We start from the raw sequence: 17,784 nt of genomic DNA on the forward strand, positions 1-17,784 counted from the left end.
GCTCTTCCAAGAGTCTACATAGAGTGTGTCAAAGTCATATGGAAATGCTTGGGGGTGGGGTGGTGGTGGTAGTGGTGATCTTCTATGCTTGGTGACCTCTCCCCTGGTATTCTGCAGTATTGTGGCTAATCCAAACCTGCCACATTAAGTTTGTGTCTTATGGTTTAGAACATGTAGAAATACTTTTATGTCTCTCTGATTGCACTTAATTTGAGGAAAGATACAATGTGTCATGCAGTAACCTTGAAAGAATTAATGCCTCTGCCTAAAAGAGGGCTATGTATTTTTGTCGTTCATATCAGCTTAATGCAGTTCTTGGAATGAAAACAGTTGAATTCTCATCAGTGAAAACCATTGGTGATAGGAGGTCACCTGGAAAAGCATCTGGAAAGGGAAGTCATGGCCTACTGTTTCAGCTTACTGTTGATTTATATTCAAAATTTCTTTCTTCTTGTACCTATTTCGACATTTTGTAGCTTTCTAGCGATCTATGCATTTTATGGAGGTTTTCAACTTGATTAGTATATTGTGGTTTGTAATACTTACCTTAGAAAAAATTTGTTGTTTCTCTAGTTGGCCTTTCTCTCATTGTATACTTTGTTATTTACATCTTCTCCTTCACTCCCTCCGTCCTACTTTTTTTCCCTTTGATCAATTGTGCTAGAGATCTTATTAATCTTTTCAGCTTTGTTAGATATCTCAATTGTTTCTTTTTTTCTCCAATTCATTGATTTCTGCCCTTATCTGATTATTCCCTTCCTTATTGTTTCTTTGGGTTTGTTCTGTTCCTTCATTCCAACTTCATGAGTTGAATGCTTAGCTCATTTATTTTGTGAGGAATCTATTTGTACTGTTTTATTGTACCTGATTGTTTTTCTCAGAAGGATTTCCGGAAGAGGAAGTATAGAGTCAAACTACATGAATGTTTTTAAGGTTCTTGATAGACATACCCAGACTGTTCTCCAGGAAGGCTGTGCCAATTAACACGTTTTCTATTGGAGAATGTCCATCTTACTGTAGTCTCAGTAAGTTTAGCCTTTATTCTTCAATCCACCTCATATGTATTTGGTATATTGATAAGAAGTGTGAAGAGTTAAATTACTTTTTTTCCCAAATAGGTAACCAAACACTATTTAATAAGTCTTTCTTTATTGAATTATAATGCAGTCTTGATCATGTACTAAATTATTATATCTACTAAATTCTTTTATGGATATGCACACATGCATACACACACAGTATGGGGGCTGTCTTTTCTGTTTCATTGATTTCTCAATTAATTCTTACATCAGTACTGTGCTGTTTTAATTATTTTTGCTTTTTAAATGTCTGAATATCTGGTGGAGCAAGTTACCACTCCTTGTTCTTTATTTCCATTCTTTTCTTAGCTATTCTTACTGGTTTATTCTTCGAGATACGTTTGAAATTGGCAGGTTCCAAAAAAATCTCATTAGGGTTTTAATCAGAATTACAGTAAGCCTAGAAATTAATTTGTAAATAATTGACAATCTTATAATATTGCATCCAGGAGGATGGTATTTTTTTCTCAAGGTTTCTGTTACTTCCCTTCAAAAAAGTTCATGGTTGTCTTCATAATAGGCCCTGTTAAAATTCCTAAAATTATTTATAAGTCTTTTTCTTCGTTTTATAATTGGGATACTTTCCAATTATATTTTCTATAATTTCTAGCTGATTATTTCTGGTCTATAGTAAAGTTGTTTATTTTGGTTTCTCTATATTATGTTCCAAAAATTATTGAATTCTCTTAGGGTTCCACTGGCTTTTATCATTTGATTCTCCTGGTTTTTGTACTTAGATAATATCCACACATAATGATAATGGTTTTGCTTCATCTATTATTACTTAGCCAGGACTTCTAGAACAATATACTAGTTGGAAAAGAATGCTGTCCTTATTTTGTTATCCCTAACTTTAATGGAAAGCCGTATATTTTTACCATTAGTGAAACGCCGAATAAGCTTTTCTTTGGAAAAAAAAAAACATGTTAAGGAATATGTCTAACTCCCTTTTACTAAAACTTTAAAATCAGCAATACATGTTGAATTTTATCCATTTTTAAAGTATCTATTCAGATGATTACGTAGTTTTCCTTTCTCAACCTATTGATATTATAATCATATTTCCAACATAGTTCATATGGTTTCCTACAACAAACCTACTGTGACTATGCTATTTTTAAATACACTGCTTGTTTCTGTGTTTAAAAAAATATTAATAATTTCTAAGTGAGATTAACTGGCCTATAGTTTTATTGTTTCATCCTCAGATTTCAGTATCAGCATTCTGTTAAGTTTTTGAAATGAATGGGGAAGCTCCCCCACTGACTCCGCCAATATTATGGAACTGTCTAAGTAGTATACAAAGTGTCGGCATCAGAGTTTGATATCATTCGCTTGTAAGTTTGTCTAGCCACAGAGTCTCTTTGGAAGTAGACCTATCGAAAACTTTTCAGTATCTTTCAGGATTATTGGTATACGTAGCTTTTCTTCTTAAGTCAGTGTGAGTAATTTATATTTTTCGATTTCATTGAAATTTTCAGATGTATTAATGTACGGTTGTGTGTCATATTCTTAAAATGTTTTGAATTCTACGTGTGTCCCTTGTTTTAGGAAATTTAAAAAGGTTTTGTCTATTTGGTAGGTTGATTCTCTTTTTCGAAGAACACGCTCTTGGATTTACTTATAAATTCTCCCATTTTTCTGTTCTCTGTGATTACTTTCTGATGAACAGCAGCCACCCTAGATCTTTTTGGCTTTACAGAGCCCAGGCTCACCTTTCATGGAGTAGCTATCTTCCTGAAAATTTGCAGTTAGAGATATTTTTATAAAAGGAACTGTGCTTTCCATTGATTTGAGTTTTTATTTCACAGGTATTTTATTTTCATTTCTTTAATCTTCAGTGACAAGCAGTTAATGTTTCTCTAAGTAAACTCTGTGACACCAGAGAGCCCTGATATTTAAGCAGATATGGAGCAAATCATTTGAATTGCCGCCTCCAGTTTCTTTTTTCTTTCTTTTTTTATAGTAGGTGTTCTTAAAGTGGGATGCAAATATAGTTGAGCATATTCATCTTTTGTTTGTTCCTTTACATGCCTTTTCTTATCACTTGTCACTAATCCCAGCTTATGAGAAAAGGATATAGCAGCTCATTTATGGATTAATTCTTTTATGTCGTTCATGCAACATACTAACCTGTCATAGGGGACAGGCTTTGTCAATCTGGAGGTAATTTTTCCCACTTGCTTCTGTGATTAGGAGTTTGGTTGCAAGACGGCTGGTTACTTATCTGGTGGCCCCAGTTCAGGGTAGGGAAACAAAGGCTACCAGTCCTGTGTTTGTACAGGTGGCCTATGCCCTTGGAACCAGGTGAGCTGGCTGCCCATGGACAGAACCACTAGGGGCCCTTCAGTTAATACAGCTTTGTGAAAGGACCCAAGTGCAGGGGGCAAGGTCTGGACAGCCTGTCTAGATAGCCAGCATTAATTGTGCTGTGGTGCAGCTAAGACTCCGAGTGTTCTATTTGGCAGGGCTTCGAGTTATATTTGATCTTTTTTTTTCCATGTTACCTATGGCCAGGGTCATAGGAAACCGTCAAGTCGCTGCCTTCCTACTGGAATTCCAAGTCTCCTGGCCCACCCCTTCCTCTCAGGCTTGCACTGGTGTTTTCTTCCTAGATTGACACTGATCCTCAAGGGAGGGGCTTGTTGGCTTCCAGAGAGTCTGCTTTCTTAAAGCCTGTGATTAACCTCTCACAATGACTCGGGACCGGGCCCTGGGCTGGGGGGCATTTGAAGGCAACCCTCAGTGTTAGACTCTACAGCGCCTCACTCCTCAGGCCCCCTGCTCCCCCAGCCTTTGCTCTGTGTTGCGTTAAAGCTTATGGCTTTTTCTTTACTGGAGCGTTTCCATCTTAGTCTGGGGCTTCTGGCTCTCCAGGAAGCCCTAAGGATTCCCATGCAAACTGTGTGCCTGGTGGCCTGCCTCGATAGACCCCAGAATTCCTAAGGAGTCGCAGATGAGCAGCTCTTTCAGGGAGATTTGAAGGTCATTTGTGTGTATATCGCTTTGCATCCTATTTACATATATGATTTGTTTTTGCTTGGGCTATTTCTAAACCACTTTATTATTCCCTGAGTGGGAACTGGAAGAGAAGAGAGAAGGAGCTCACGTACTTCAAGAATCTCATGGAAAAACCAGCACCTTTTCTTCCCTCTTGTGTATGATCATGTACCTGTGCATGTTTGAGAGTTGCTTACTATTAAATCTCTTATCGTTAGAAGCCCATCTTTTCGGCTCCCTTCCCCCAGTCTCATTTACTACCACGGTCTGCTATATCCTCCAGCTTCCTAGAGAAGTAAAGAATCCATAGGAGCTGATTGGAATTTTTCAAATGCATAGAAACAGCAGGACAGTTGGGCCACGGCTGGGTGTGCACCCGACAGCGGCTTGTATCAGACGAGGGTGTGTGTGTGTGTGTGTGTTTCCCTCCCCTTCCCTCTAATTACCCCTACCCTACACCAGAATTGATTTCCCATCAAACTGTTGAGGGTGAAAGGGTAGGTAGGTTAGAGGCTTTAAGTGAACTGTTTACCACCACAGCTCATTGGCGAAATGCAAACCCTCTCACTCAGCAGGTGGAATGGGGCTTTGATGTATCCCATTGTTGGGTGGTGGCTGGTGGTGGAGGGCAGGGGAAGAATCAACAGCTGACGTAGTATTGAGGGCTCTTCAGCAGAAACTGCTTAATTTCTCTGCTCTCAGGCAGTTTTGTGGAGCGCTGAATTTGGGGAAGTGGAACCAGGGCACCTAGAAGAAAGGGCTGGCTCTGCCCACAGTCAGGCCCGCGTGGTGCGGAGAAAAGTGCTCAGGTAGAGAAGGCTTCTCTCCATTTGCAGCGTCCTCTTGCTTGAGGGAATGTGAGTTATGATGAAATCTCGTTCTTGCCGAAAGGGTGAGGGTGTGGGGTCCTCACCTAAGCAGGATAATCAGAGAAGTTCTGAGGGTCGTCACCCTTCACGGAAAGATCTCCTACTACAGTTTCTCAGCTCCCGTTCTACCAAATTCTACCAAATTTGGTAGAATTCAACCAAACTTTGGTAGAACTCTACCAAATCCTATAGCAATACACTTCAGCTAATTCAAGACGGTCTGAAGACAGAGATCACCGAAGTATCATGAAAGGATCTAAGTTGTAATTTAAATGTACGTCATACAGCATTTGTTTGTGTCAAGAAATCAGAGAAGGGTGATTGGTAGGAATTCTCCAAAAGCTGAGGGAGGGTTTTGGTGTAGAACCACACTGTCCATTGCTATAGCCGCACGTGGCTGATGAGCTCTTGGAATGTGACCACTTCAAATTGAGATGTGCTGTAAGGATAATGTGTCCATGGAATTCTGAAGAATTAGTAAGAAGAAGGAATGTAAAATAACTCATTAATAATTGTTTAATATTGATTCCATGTTGAAATAATGTTTGGACATATTAGGGTAAATAAAATATTCTAAAATTAATTTCACTTTGAAAAATTATTTTTTTAAAGTGCGGCTACTAGAAACTTTAAAATTATAAATGTGTCTCAGAGAGTATTTCAACTGGACAGCGCCAGACAGGATTTCATCTTAATTTTCATGTCTGCATACGATTCCTTTTTCCCACTAGAGGGAGGTGTGTCCTGATTTGGGGGAGTCAGCTGCTCAGCTTGTAAACTTCACTGCTTTGGAATGTACCCTTTTAAAAAAGAAGCACTCAAGTTTTTGCTTTGTTTCAATGCTGCATAATTCTGTTGTTTCTGGGGGTTGCACTTTGTAGGAAAGTGAAGCCAAAACAGAGGAGGCAGGAAAGCAGAGAGGTTTCCCCCCTTGTTTTTGTTAGCGTTCAGAGAGACCTGTTACTTTGTTGGATTGTAGTAGCTTGCTGCTTGTTTGTGGGTTGTTCCCTTGGAACTTGAGTCTGTGTACAGCACAGCGCGCGCACACACAGACACGCACACACACACACACACAACGTGGCCTGTGTGCAGCTGTAACAGAAAGGACCAGGGCAATCACACACAGCCACAGAACCTCCTGGACCTTAAGGAATTCAGTGTGAACGTGTCCTGGAGTTGCGCCCTGTGGCACACTGGGCCCCAGTACTCGATGAGCCTCGCTTTTCTGCTTTTCCTGGGGGCAGTGTTGCCTGGGGTTTGAGGCTGGGGCTGCTGTTTGCATCTAGTGTGTGTAAATCTGCCCTTTGATCCTACTCTGAAACCAGCATCATTTCATGATTATGTTTTAGTGACACACTCTCTCCTGGTTTTCCTTTGATCTTTCTGGGTAGCTCCTTTGTGGTCCTCTGTGTTTTTTGTATGTTTGTTGGTCCGATGAGCACTGGATTTTTCTTTTCTTGTCTATGCAGTCTGTGCCCTTTTGGGTGATCTCAGTCATTCTGGAGGCTTCATTGCTACCCTTATACTGGGGACTCCTAAGTCTTTACCTCCAACTGAGGCGCTGTTTTGAGCTCCGTCTATGCCCATCCAGCTGCCTATTGACATCAAATAGACACCCCAGACTCAGCCCCCATAGCACTCCTTACCTCCCATATCATGGCATTCTTCAGCACCATTGTAATTTCTTATTATTTGTTTGTCTCTCTCATCCAGTGTACAGTAAGTCCCAGGAGAGCAAAAGCCTTGCCAATCGTGTTCTGCGTTACTCCTACTATTTCACACCGCGCCTGGTTATTGTTCACCCTTAGGAAGTATTTGAATAAGATTTTAAAATATATATATTTTTAAACCAATTGTACTGTTTACTTGTAAGCATATGTATTACCATTATACAATTCCATCAATAATCTTGTTAGCTTTATATCACAGGGCTATGATCACCATCATTTTGTGGCATGGTCTGTTGAAAAATTTTTTTCACCATCTGTACAAGTGGGGCATTTGCCCTCATCCCTCCTGTGCTTCCTTGTGCTGGAAGCTTTTGCGCTTAATCCCTCTCCTTTTGTGACCCTTATGACAAATTAAAGGGACATTTCCATCAGCCCCACCATGTATTTCCAGGAACTGAGGTCACAGAAATGAAGGAGTGTGACATCTTTCCATGCCTGTAGCTCAGTCCACGGGCAGCTTTTCCAGGACGTATTCCAGTTTCCTTTGGTACCTCTCCTGTTAAACCAAGCCCAGTTTCATGTGGATTCGTGACTAATGCACACTGTTTTTCTTGTCAGAACATGAAGAGGAACTGGACCAAGAATTTGACCTGGACACTGACACTTTATTTGGAGGATTAAAGAAGGTACAGAGTGGGTCAGTGATAAACCTTTTCAATTTTCAAACCTGGTTTCAGTGTTTTGCATCACTTTTGTATTTGGCGTTGACCCAGCCATAGTACTCAGCAACGACTGGACATTAAGTACCTTTCCTGCTGTAAAAGATGCAAGTGTGCCGTGTAGAGAAAGGCATTCCCCGTGCTTTGTCTTTATCTCATCCCATGTTCCCCTCTCAAAATACTAGAGATGTGGATCAGTAACCTTATCGGTTCATGCAGATTTCACTTTTGTAAAGTTTAGGAAGTTCCTTCCTGACCTAGCCATAGCTATTGGAGTCAAATGTGGCTCCTGGACTCCCTATACCAACTCATGGCAACTATGGAACTGTTTCCTTCCTGCCGCTACTGCCCCTGGCCGTCCACACCCTGCAGAGCATGCTGGGAATCCCCTGCCCCTCTGCTCCCTGGTTCCGGGTGGCAGTGGGCCATTTATCCTCCACTGCAGCTCATTGTGCCTGCTTAGATCGCTGGCAGGGTGGCCGCTGTTGCTCTCCTAGTGGTGACGGTTAGCACTTCTGTTCTTCAGAGTATGTCATGGGTAGGTACCAGACCCTCCTCTTTTGATTGCAAGATGTTAGACTACTTTCTGTGTCCCACCAGAACCCCTTTCCTCTTGAGTCTGGAGTTTTTCTCATTCTTCCCCTTTCAGTTTTCCAGGACCCCATTTCAGTAATGACTTGGATCACATGACGTCCAGCTTCAGCTCATAGTTTGGGTTCAGGTCAACCCTAGTGAGGAGCTGTGTATTTGTTTTTCCAGGCATTTGGATATGTTTAAAAAAATGATATCACACCATTGCTTTTTACTGTTTTTGCTCTAAGTGTGTAGTGTGCCAGGTATATTGTAAGTTTAATCAGCTTTTGTTGGTTGGCTTGGGGCATAGAATGATGCTGGCACTCCAGGTTCTGAGCACCTGACTTACAAATGAACTTTGGAAGACAATGAGTTTCCAAACTGGGTACTGCCTGTATTGATATCTTCCTACTTTGAGAGTTACAGATCTTACTTAGAATTGAAGAAAACTGGCTTCCATTTCCATTTGATTTTCTAGGGTAACTTGCCCCTTTTCTTCCAGCTCTGGCTCTGTACAGAGCCACCATATTAAATACATGGCTCATGTTTGTCTGGGGCTGGGAAGCATGTCCTGCCCCGCATGATGCTCTTCCCAGTTGTTCTGCCCACCAGACATTTCCGTGAAAAGTTGGATATAAATTTAATTTTCGTACATCGAATCCATTTGTAAATGTTTCTGATTTAAATAAGCCCTTTTTAGGATTATTAGTAAGACGTGTAATGTGGGTGGTATTGTGCCCACTTCAGAGATGAGGAAATTTGGGAAGCTTTATGTCACAGTGGAATTTGAGTTGTCACAGTGTTATAGAACTCAGGTTTAGCTGCTCATCACTCAGGAATCCAATACTGAGAGATAAGTGTTGGGTAAAAGGAAAGGTAGCTTTATTGAGGTAGCTGTCAATCCTGGCGAGAAGGTGGACTCATGTCCCAAAGAACCAACTCCCCAAGTTTTGTTCAGAAATTATATAGGGAAAAGAGGAAGGGGCTATGTGTTGAGGAGAGGGTTGCAAGGTGCATGATCAGCTCATGGACATTCTTGGTTGGTGGTGAGGCAACCAGGAGTCAACATCATCAACCTTCTGGTTCTGATTGGTCTGGGGTCTACGTGCTTGTGGGCAGCATATAGTTAACTTCTTCCACCTGGTGGGGGTTTCAGTATCTGCAAAACAGCTCAAAGGATATGGCTCAGAATATATCTATAGCCCCTGAGGAGAAACTAAAGGTCCTTGACTTTGTTTAATGGCTAAACTATTATTGTTTTGCCTTGTTTGGCTTTTTCCTTTGTTTTTGCATTTTCTCACTTCTCTGATTAAACTTACTCTTTGATTACGTTTTTCTGCAGACGAGACAGGCGGAGGACAGTGGGCAGGGGGGTTTGTCCTGGGAAGGCCCCACTGGGTCCTGCTCTGGTTACAACAGCAGATAGCCCTTGTGAGTGTCTGGGATCTACTCTTTAGAAATATACTGCTATTGGATCTCTTACAACAGAAAAAAAATGGTGATTTAAAAAAAAATTTTAGAGTCATAATTCAGGCATTTCAGATAATACTGAAATGTTTGCCAGAGGCAAAAATAAGCAAACTCATTTTAGACTAAGAGACTTTTCACTAAAGAGAAGCAACTGTGAGACAGTATGAGAAGCTGAACGAGGATCAGGCCCTGACAGGTTTGGCGCTCCCATGGATTTCATTGTTGCACGCTCAGCCCTGCTGGGTGTTGCTACTTCTAGACAAAGGGGCTTTGTCTTCGCTGACTTCCCAGCTCCCACCACTCCATCACGTTCAGCTGCTTGACTCCCTGCCAAGGCTTCAGAATCCTGGGGACATGACCTCTTCTGTGCATTCTCCATGACAGCCCCCTGTGGTGATGGGCACAGGCAGTGGATGTCAACGTTTAGGTCGACCCTGCCTTTGTGGAACAGTGCACAAGGCTCAGATAAAAGCTCCAAGGACTTTTTCTATTCTGAAAAATCTCTGTTCCTCTGTCCTGCTGACCATCCTTCCATCCATTCATCTGATGGTGTTGAGCACCTCTTGTCCTCATCTTTCTGTATCTCATTACCCTGCATAGGGGATGAGTAGTTTGGAGTCCTAGAATTTAGAGGGAAAATGATGAGCCAGGGTGGATAGCCAACAGATGAAGGAAATTGATTCTGTGTCCTTGGTGAAGATCATAAAATAGACCCGGGGCCATATGTAGTGACAGGAGGTTCATGGATGTCTGCTGAAAGTCTTATTTCAGCTAAAACAGAAGCCTAATAGGTTCTGAGTATTTCCTTTGGAGGTTATGGGAGGTGGCAAGCAAACGCTATTCTGGCCTAAATTCTAATCAAAAGGTGAAATTAGGCATGAGTAGAAATTGTGAACTTTAGAAGGAAGCTTTTATGTCCTCTGACCAGTCTTTAAATGTCGCTAAACCTCAGCACTGCTGACCTCCTTTGTTTGGGGGCCTGTTCTGTACATTGTAGGGTGTTTAGCAGCATCCCTGGACTCCACCTCGTAGATGCCAGTAGCACCAAGTCATGACAGTCACAAATGTCTCCAGGAGTCACCACATGCCCGCTAAGGACAAAACCGCCTCTCTTTGAGAACAGCTGGCCTGCAGTCATATTTAAGGGCTTTGTCATGCTGACTTGGCCATTTCTTACCTTTGCTCATCCTGTTTCCTCCTCTGGATTGTGCTCCACCTCTTCCCTATCTGGTCCTCACTCACACTTCACATCTGAGCCCAGGTGTCTCCTGTCACGGAAGCATTGCGTGGACCTTTAACTTGGACTTTTTAATGCGCATAGTTCCTGACACTTCTCTGCTTCTCTTTTTATCTCCTTCCACAAATACAGCTTTTAACGCATGTGTTTCTGTGCCCAAGTCCATGTGGAGTGCTAGGGACATAGTAGTGAACCAGACAGACACACTTCCTGTCCCAGTGTCTCCTAGTGGGGACAGACCAACAGTAAGTAAATGAATAAACGTTAACAGCCACAGATTGAGCTAAATGATCTGAAGGAGATGAACAGGGTGATGTGTAGTCATGCTTTGGATTGAATCTTGTACCCTATTATGATAAATATATTTGTACAGTGTTATCTTGTAGCATCCGTCCTCCACCAGACTGTGAATCTCACAGGGGCAGGGCTGGGATTTAATGAGTCCTGTATCTTCAGTGCCTGGGACAGAGTAGGTGAGTATTTTGCTGAATTTAACTGCAGGAAAGAGTGAGTAACACTGTGCCAGGTGGCAACATTGGTGTAAAATGCATCAGTCCTAAGTTCACCTTGATTGGCATGTACGTGAATGCCGAGTGGGACAGAGTTGACAGTCAGAGCAGGGAGAGACCACCATGGGCACAAGCAATCCCACACTGCTTCTGGGGGCAGACCTTCAGCTGCGCTCCACAGAATGGGTGGGATTTGGCAAGGTCATCCGTAGAGAAGATGCTCTTCCAGAGGGGCTCAGTGTGGTTGGAAAGGAGACGAATGTATCAGGGTGATGGTGACTCAAGGGGAAGCTTCCCTTAGGACAGTGAAAGGTTGCTGGGTCTGACCACAGTCCTCCAGTTGCCGGTGATGGTAGGGAGGATTATAGCCCAAATCAGGAATACCTTTGGGTCTTATCATTCCTTTGGTGTAAAGCTGCTTGTTTCTGCCGAGACGCCAGTTGTGGTGGGGGAGATTGCGTAGGTGTAGCTCTCAAGGAGTGTTCGGGTTAGATATGCTGTGACGTTTGCATCCTGTTTCGTGATGTCTCTTTTTCCAGGCTTGAAAGTGCCTCCCCGCGTGGGCTCCAGTGGCCTCTTGGAGCAGTCCTGCGCTGGGAACCTGTGTGTGGCCACGGACAGGTCGAGCCCGATGCCTTTCCAGTTCTGGCCATCTGTCTCGGTGTTTGGTGGTTCCCTTTTGTCTTGCCTAGTGTTCTTGCTAGATGTCCCAAGAACATGAAGGAAACTTTTTAGTGGCCATGTTCCTTGCTTGATATTTCTAGATAGTAGGTTCTGAATCAAACCGACATGAATGAAGCTCCATGTTGGGTTGTATTATCATGAATTTGTTTTCCTTTTATTTCTTTTTTTTTTTTGCGGTACGCGGGCCTCTCACTGCTGTGGCCTCTCCCGTTGCGGAGCACAGGCTCCAGACGCGCAGGCTCAGCAGCCATGGCTCACGGGCCCAGCTGCTCCGCGGCATGTGGGATCCTCCCAGACCGGGGCACGAACCCGTGTCCCCTGCATCGGCAGGCGGACTCACAACCACTGCGCCACCAGGGAAGCCCCTATTTTTATTTATGATTCAAGATAGTTGTTATAATGGAAAGAGCACAGGTGTGGAGTTGGATGGACTTGAGTTCAAAATGCAGTTTGCTCCATTTTGGAAAATCATTCACCTCATTTGAGCCTTAGTTTTATGTTTTGGAATATGGGAACGGGAGGTCTTATTGTGGAGAAAGAGATGATGATAAAACACCCAGCATGTATGTGGTTGGTACAGAATGGATCCTCAGTCCATGCTGCTGTGGTCATTATTTTGTCTTTCCATGGATGATGACGTCCTTGCTTTAGAGCTAAGATTTGTTGATTCCCCGTCTGGCAAGGAGATAATGTTCTACAGAGAAACGTTTAAATCTAGAAGGGAATGGATTGCTACTGAAAGGAGCTCTCAGAAGCCTAATGCATTATGAAGAATTTTACATGTAATCAATTACTCATTTCTTTCCTGAGGACATCTCTTCCTGTGACAGTTCTGAAATTGGGGCCCACTTGTGAATGAGACGTTCTTTCAGAAGTAGAATCAGAGAGGAATTTTCAATGCCTGCCAAGAAGGTTAGAAAGAGAAGATAAGATCAGAGAAGGGAAGCTTGATCATTTATGTCTTTGAATGTTAAGAGAGAAGAGGTCGTTTCTAAAGTAAAGATAAAATTTTTAGCTACTCAGATTTTACCTATAAAAATTTTAATATTCAACTTATTTATAAATTCCTCTGTATTTTGATACTTAAAAAAAACCCTCAGCAAGCTCTATGTTGAATCATTTAACAAATATTCATTGAGTGGCTGCTGTGTGAGAGGCTTCTAGGCTGGGTGCTGGGGGGCTGTGACCTTCCAGGCTCTGTCTTCACTGGGCCCTGAATTCGGGGGACACTGATACTGAGACAGTGAGGTAAGTGATGCAGCTATTCACGGGGCATGCAGAAACAGAAGGTGCCTGTAACCCAGACTCACAGAAATTAGAGCTGAGGTACTGGGGAAGGATGGGTGAAGGGAGCAGCAGGACTAAGGACTGGATTTGAGAGAGTCCGTCAGTTTGGCTGGGAGGTTGAGTGAGAGCAAGGGATGATACAGGATAGACAGGGGCTGGATCATAAAGGCCATTGAGTTCCATAGGTGGAGCCTGGACTTTATTCAGAAGGCAAGGGACAGTTACTGAAGGGGTTGGGGCCATTGCCATTTCTTCTGAGGACTCTTTGAGGAGCCTTGGCGTTTCTCTACCTTGCCCGCCTCTCCCGATCTCCCCCACTCAAGGTTTATGCATCCCTGGACTTAACGTCCTGGAATGTATATCTCATAATGTTCCTCAAAAACCATGCATGGCTCCCCATTTCTTACAGTATGAAGTCCAGACTCGGTGGCTGACATTCAGCCCCGTTTGTCCACTGGCCCTACCTCGTTTTAGCAGCCTCACCTCCATGTAGTAACCATGTGCTACTAAATAACAGGATCGTCTGCCATTCCCCAAGGATGCCTTGAGGTTTCCTCCCCGTCATCCTCATGCAGACTGGGCACACTTCCCTGCGGCTCAAGGAACAGCCCACGTGGAACCTTTCCTGACGCCTCTCCCCCCGGCTCCTCCCCCTGTTGGCATTGATTTCTCCCTCCTATGAGCTCCATTCCCAGGACTCCTCCCCGAGCCTGTGTTATAGAGCAGTTACCGTTTTAGATGTAAGAGGATCTTTCATCCCTGCCTCGCTGGAGCAGGCATTCAGTAGTGGCGGTTGGGTTAAGGTGGACATGGCTGTCTGGTTGGGCACTTACTGTGAAGGATCATTGGCCCCCTGGCAATGTTTGCTTTGTTTCACGTGTCTAAACTCTGGCAGGTTTAGAGAGTGTAGGCCTTACCTCATTTTCATTAAGCCGTAGCTCCTCCAAGATGATTCCGGTGTTCTGGTCGTGTCTGCCTTCCTCCATCTGATGGAAACAGGTGAACGTGTGGCTGTTTGTGTGAATTTTCAGCCCGTCCTTATTAACAGAGGATTGGATTTGATGCAGCTTTGCCCCTTCACAGAGGGGCTGCTCAGCCGAGGTAGATTCTTGTGTCCTGTGCCAGCCCCTCCAGGCAGAGAGGGTGTGGGCTGAGGAGTCTCCAAATGGTCAGAGCAAGAAGCCCGCAGACTAGTAATGGAGGGAATGTTCCTGAGCACACGTTGGGCTTGATTCCTTCTTGTTTACATGAAGAACTCCTGCTCTTAACCTGCCAGTACGCTGTCTCTTGTCTAGTCTCATCCCTGCTGGATGTCCTTCCTGATACGTAGGAGATTTGCAACTAGGTGGGGGGAAAAGTGAGGCAGTAGTGATTTCCGGGGGAGCACAGGAAAGGGAAGCTCTCTGCCTTATGTGAAAATAGGGTCTGTAATGCAGATGGATAAGCATCAAATTTGCTTATTAGCTCAATCACTAAGGCCCCTGCTTGGCCCTCCTCTCTTTTATATCTACTAACTCATGCAAAATATTGTTTTTTTAAAAAAATTAATTAATGATTGATTGATCGATTTTTGTCTGCGTTGGGCCTTCGTTGCTGCACGCGGGCTTTCTCTAGTTGCGGCGAGCGGGTGCTACTCTTTGTTGCGGTGCACGGGCTTCTCGTTGCAGTGGCTTCTCTTGTTGCAGAGTACAGGCTCTAGTCGCACAGGATTCAGTAGTTGTGGCTCACGGGCTTAGTTGCTCCGTGGCATGTGGGACCTTCCTGGACCAAGGATCGAACCTGTGTCCCCTGCATTGGCAAGCATATTCTTAACCACTGCACTACCAGGGAAGTCCTCCCAAATATTGTTTATTTTGTTTTAAAGTTTCTTGAAGGAGCCGGGAGAAGATAAGGTGAAGTTAGAACCAAGGGTCTAGCCCTGCAGGACTAAAAAATCAGGTGTGTGTATGTGTGCACGTACACGTATGGAGGAAGAGAAGAGAGAAAAAGAAACAGTTTGAGAGAGAGAGAGGTTCCCCATGACTACTTAGTAAAATCTTGAGGTGATGATATAGGTTTGGAGTGGTGAGACATTTCTCAGCCACAGGCCAGTCAGTTTACAAGTAATTCTTTGCTAATCAACTGCTTTTCTATAGGTGCTGTGGGTTAGGGGAAGTAAGAAGCATAGCTTCTCTCCTCAAGAAGCTAATACTCCATCTGAGAATGCCAGGCTGCCATGTGGCTTTAATAGGGATGATGCTCTAATTATTTAACTAAGGGCAGCAGCATCTGTCAAGCTGAAGAGATAGCAGGTGTACACAGCCAGGACAACTGACCCTGTTTGTGTGTCCTTCCTGAAAATTGGCATTACATTGAACAAAGTGTTTCCATTTTTATGAGTGTCCCTGGTTGGTATAGCCCAAAATTGCCAGGTGAGTTTCCAGCCTTGGAATGACCAGGGAAGGCTCCCCAGAGGAGGTGGATCTGAGGAGGATAGTGTTTTGAACTGACCCGAGTCTGTCTGATTGTTGAACAAAAGTCAAATTCTTTGGTTTTACTCTTATTAGCTTCTGGTAGTTGGAGGTGGGTAGGAGTTAAATATCTTCCTTTCCTGTAACCTCACTACCAAGTGGTACGTCATAGGGAAAGAGTTCAGATCTGAATTCTGCCATGTGTGCAAACACTTGTTTATTTCTTCAGTGGCAGGTACAAAATCTGCCACTGAACCTGTTCTCTGTCTTTAGGTTCTCCAACAAGCACCCTGCAGGAAGGATTCATCTGAGGCTGAGGCAGTTCTACTCTGTGGGCTGGAGCAGACACCCTGCTAGTCTGACAGGAGGAATGGAACCTTATGAAGTAAAGGGACATAGAAGCACAGGGGGTGCTAGAAGGAGGGCTGTTTTCTCTGAAGCTCTGGGTGCCTGCTCCAGGGATTCTGATGCCTCACCCTTATGAGGTTATTGGAGGCTGAGAAAATTTCTAACTCACTGCCTATGTTGAACACCACTTCCTTCATTTGTACATTACTTATTTCTAACATCCTTAATGCCAATAAATTCTCAGGTGCAGCTTTCAATACCAATATTGAAATCATTTGAATTGTAGCCATGTCTGGAACTGGATTTCTGACTGGGACCCTTCGGATGCTAACTCATTCCTTCTGGAATGTGGACTCTGCATTTGGGCACTTTTATTGTCAAGAACGGTCCCTCAGGGTAGAGGGGGTTGTTTACACAACACATCCCATGTAAGTGCTCCAACAGATAGGATTCTGAGAGTAGAAGGAGCAGAGTTCAGCAGTGGCTTAGAGCTGAAATTTGGGGAGAGACATGGGGGAGTGGGGAGGAGGGGAAACCCTTCCTTTTCCCAGTACATTCCCTAAAAGTGGTGCCTGTCACCATTCTTTAAAAGGTTATTACCTTTTAAAATCATGACATGACAGTTGATAAGTCTCTGTTAAAAAGAAATTAGAAGCAGCTGCAGGATAAAAGTGAGATCATGGGCCCGTGGGAGATGTGAAGGGTGGTGTCTTTGTGTGGGGAACTGACTGAAGCCACTTGCAGGATCACAGTATCTGCTGAAAAGTTCACGTTGGTGAGGGTTAGTTAGTCCATTATAATTTTGCTCGTGGGTTGTATGAAGGCAGTTCTCCAGCTAAATTTGATCACACATATAAACATTTATTAGGCAAGCAGTAGAAACCAGTTCATACCAGCCTGTTTGCTGGGCTGGGTGAAGTTTCAGGAGGCTCTTTGTCTTTTAGGAGTTGGTACCCCTACCATGCATTTAAGGTTCCTCTCATGGCTATGACATCATGCACCGGGGATTCTGGACAATCTGGCGTCAGACCACCACATACTTTACAACTTGGAACTGAATACAGGACCTTTGAGTGGGGCTTCAGGGCCATCACTTAGGATATATGTTTTCAACATTTTAGATTCTTCATTATATAGGGGAGGGAAGGGGAACGGTTCAGTTGTTTTAGTCAATGTTTCTGACGTGAGTGGCAACTGGCAAGTCAACACTTCATCAGTGGAAATTCATTTGACATAAATTTATGACATTTTACTAGAACAGCTCAGGCAGAAAACCAATAAAACTTTATAAGCTTCTTACTTATAATACTAAAACTGTGTAGGTTAATCAGAACAGTTCAGGTAGAAAACCAATAAAACCTTAGCCTATAAGCTTCTTATAATACTAAACTTTGTAGGTTAAGAGGAATAGTGGCATGTTGAAAACGGCGGGAAGATGGGTTATTTCAGAAAGATCATGTCTTTTATTACAACATCAGACACTAGCCCTGCCACAGCAAGGCCTCAAAAAGTTTGTGGAACGTTCAGACTTAGTTCTCTTCACGGAAATCTTTAGTAAAAGGCGAAAGATTTATTCTATCTGAAGAGAAAACAGACTATAACGCTAGTTTACTAAGGTCATTTCTCCAGTAACCGCAGATCCTACTTCACTGATGGTGGCTCTTTATCCCCAAGGGCACTTCCTGCTTAAAGTTTGTACAAGGGATTTTGTAAGCAAACTTCTCATAGTTAGAAATGTTGAGTTGAAAGGAATATTCTTTTAAACTTGAAAGGATTGTACTCTATACAGGGTACTGTGGGTATGCAAATGAGAAGTCTGGCTCATCAACTTTGAGATTCTGCAAATACCATAGTATTCCTAGCATGCCTCAGGAACCACCATTAGGGGG

At 43.4% G+C, this 17,784-nt stretch overlaps 1 protein-coding gene and 1 non-coding gene across 4 annotated transcripts in view; one reads left to right on the forward strand and one right to left on the reverse strand.

The window, feature by feature from the left end:
• The window catches only part of HHAT (hedgehog acyltransferase), a 363,625-nt gene that overhangs the window by 19,867 nt on the left and 325,974 nt on the right, over positions 1-17,784 (forward strand). For all 3 annotated transcript variants that reach the window (XM_029230718.1, XM_029230716.1, XM_029230717.1), the window contains exon 3: positions 7,237-7,304. In XM_029230718.1, the coding sequence (XP_029086551.1) occupies positions 7,237-7,304 (68 nt within the window). The remainder of the gene's footprint in view (positions 1-7,236; positions 7,305-17,784) is intronic.
• On the reverse strand, positions 17,379-17,494 carry LOC114900189. The gene has a single exon (XR_003794794.1). It is a non-coding gene; the product is annotated as a U5 spliceosomal RNA (small nuclear RNA).

The sequence above is a fragment of the Monodon monoceros genome, unplaced genomic scaffold (genome assembly GCF_005190385.1).
Source record: "Monodon monoceros isolate NGI ecotype Baffin Bay Population unplaced genomic scaffold, NGI_Narwhal_1 Super_Scaffold_18, whole genome shotgun sequence".
In the NCBI taxonomy this organism is placed as follows: domain Eukaryota; kingdom Metazoa; phylum Chordata; class Mammalia; order Artiodactyla; family Monodontidae; genus Monodon; species Monodon monoceros.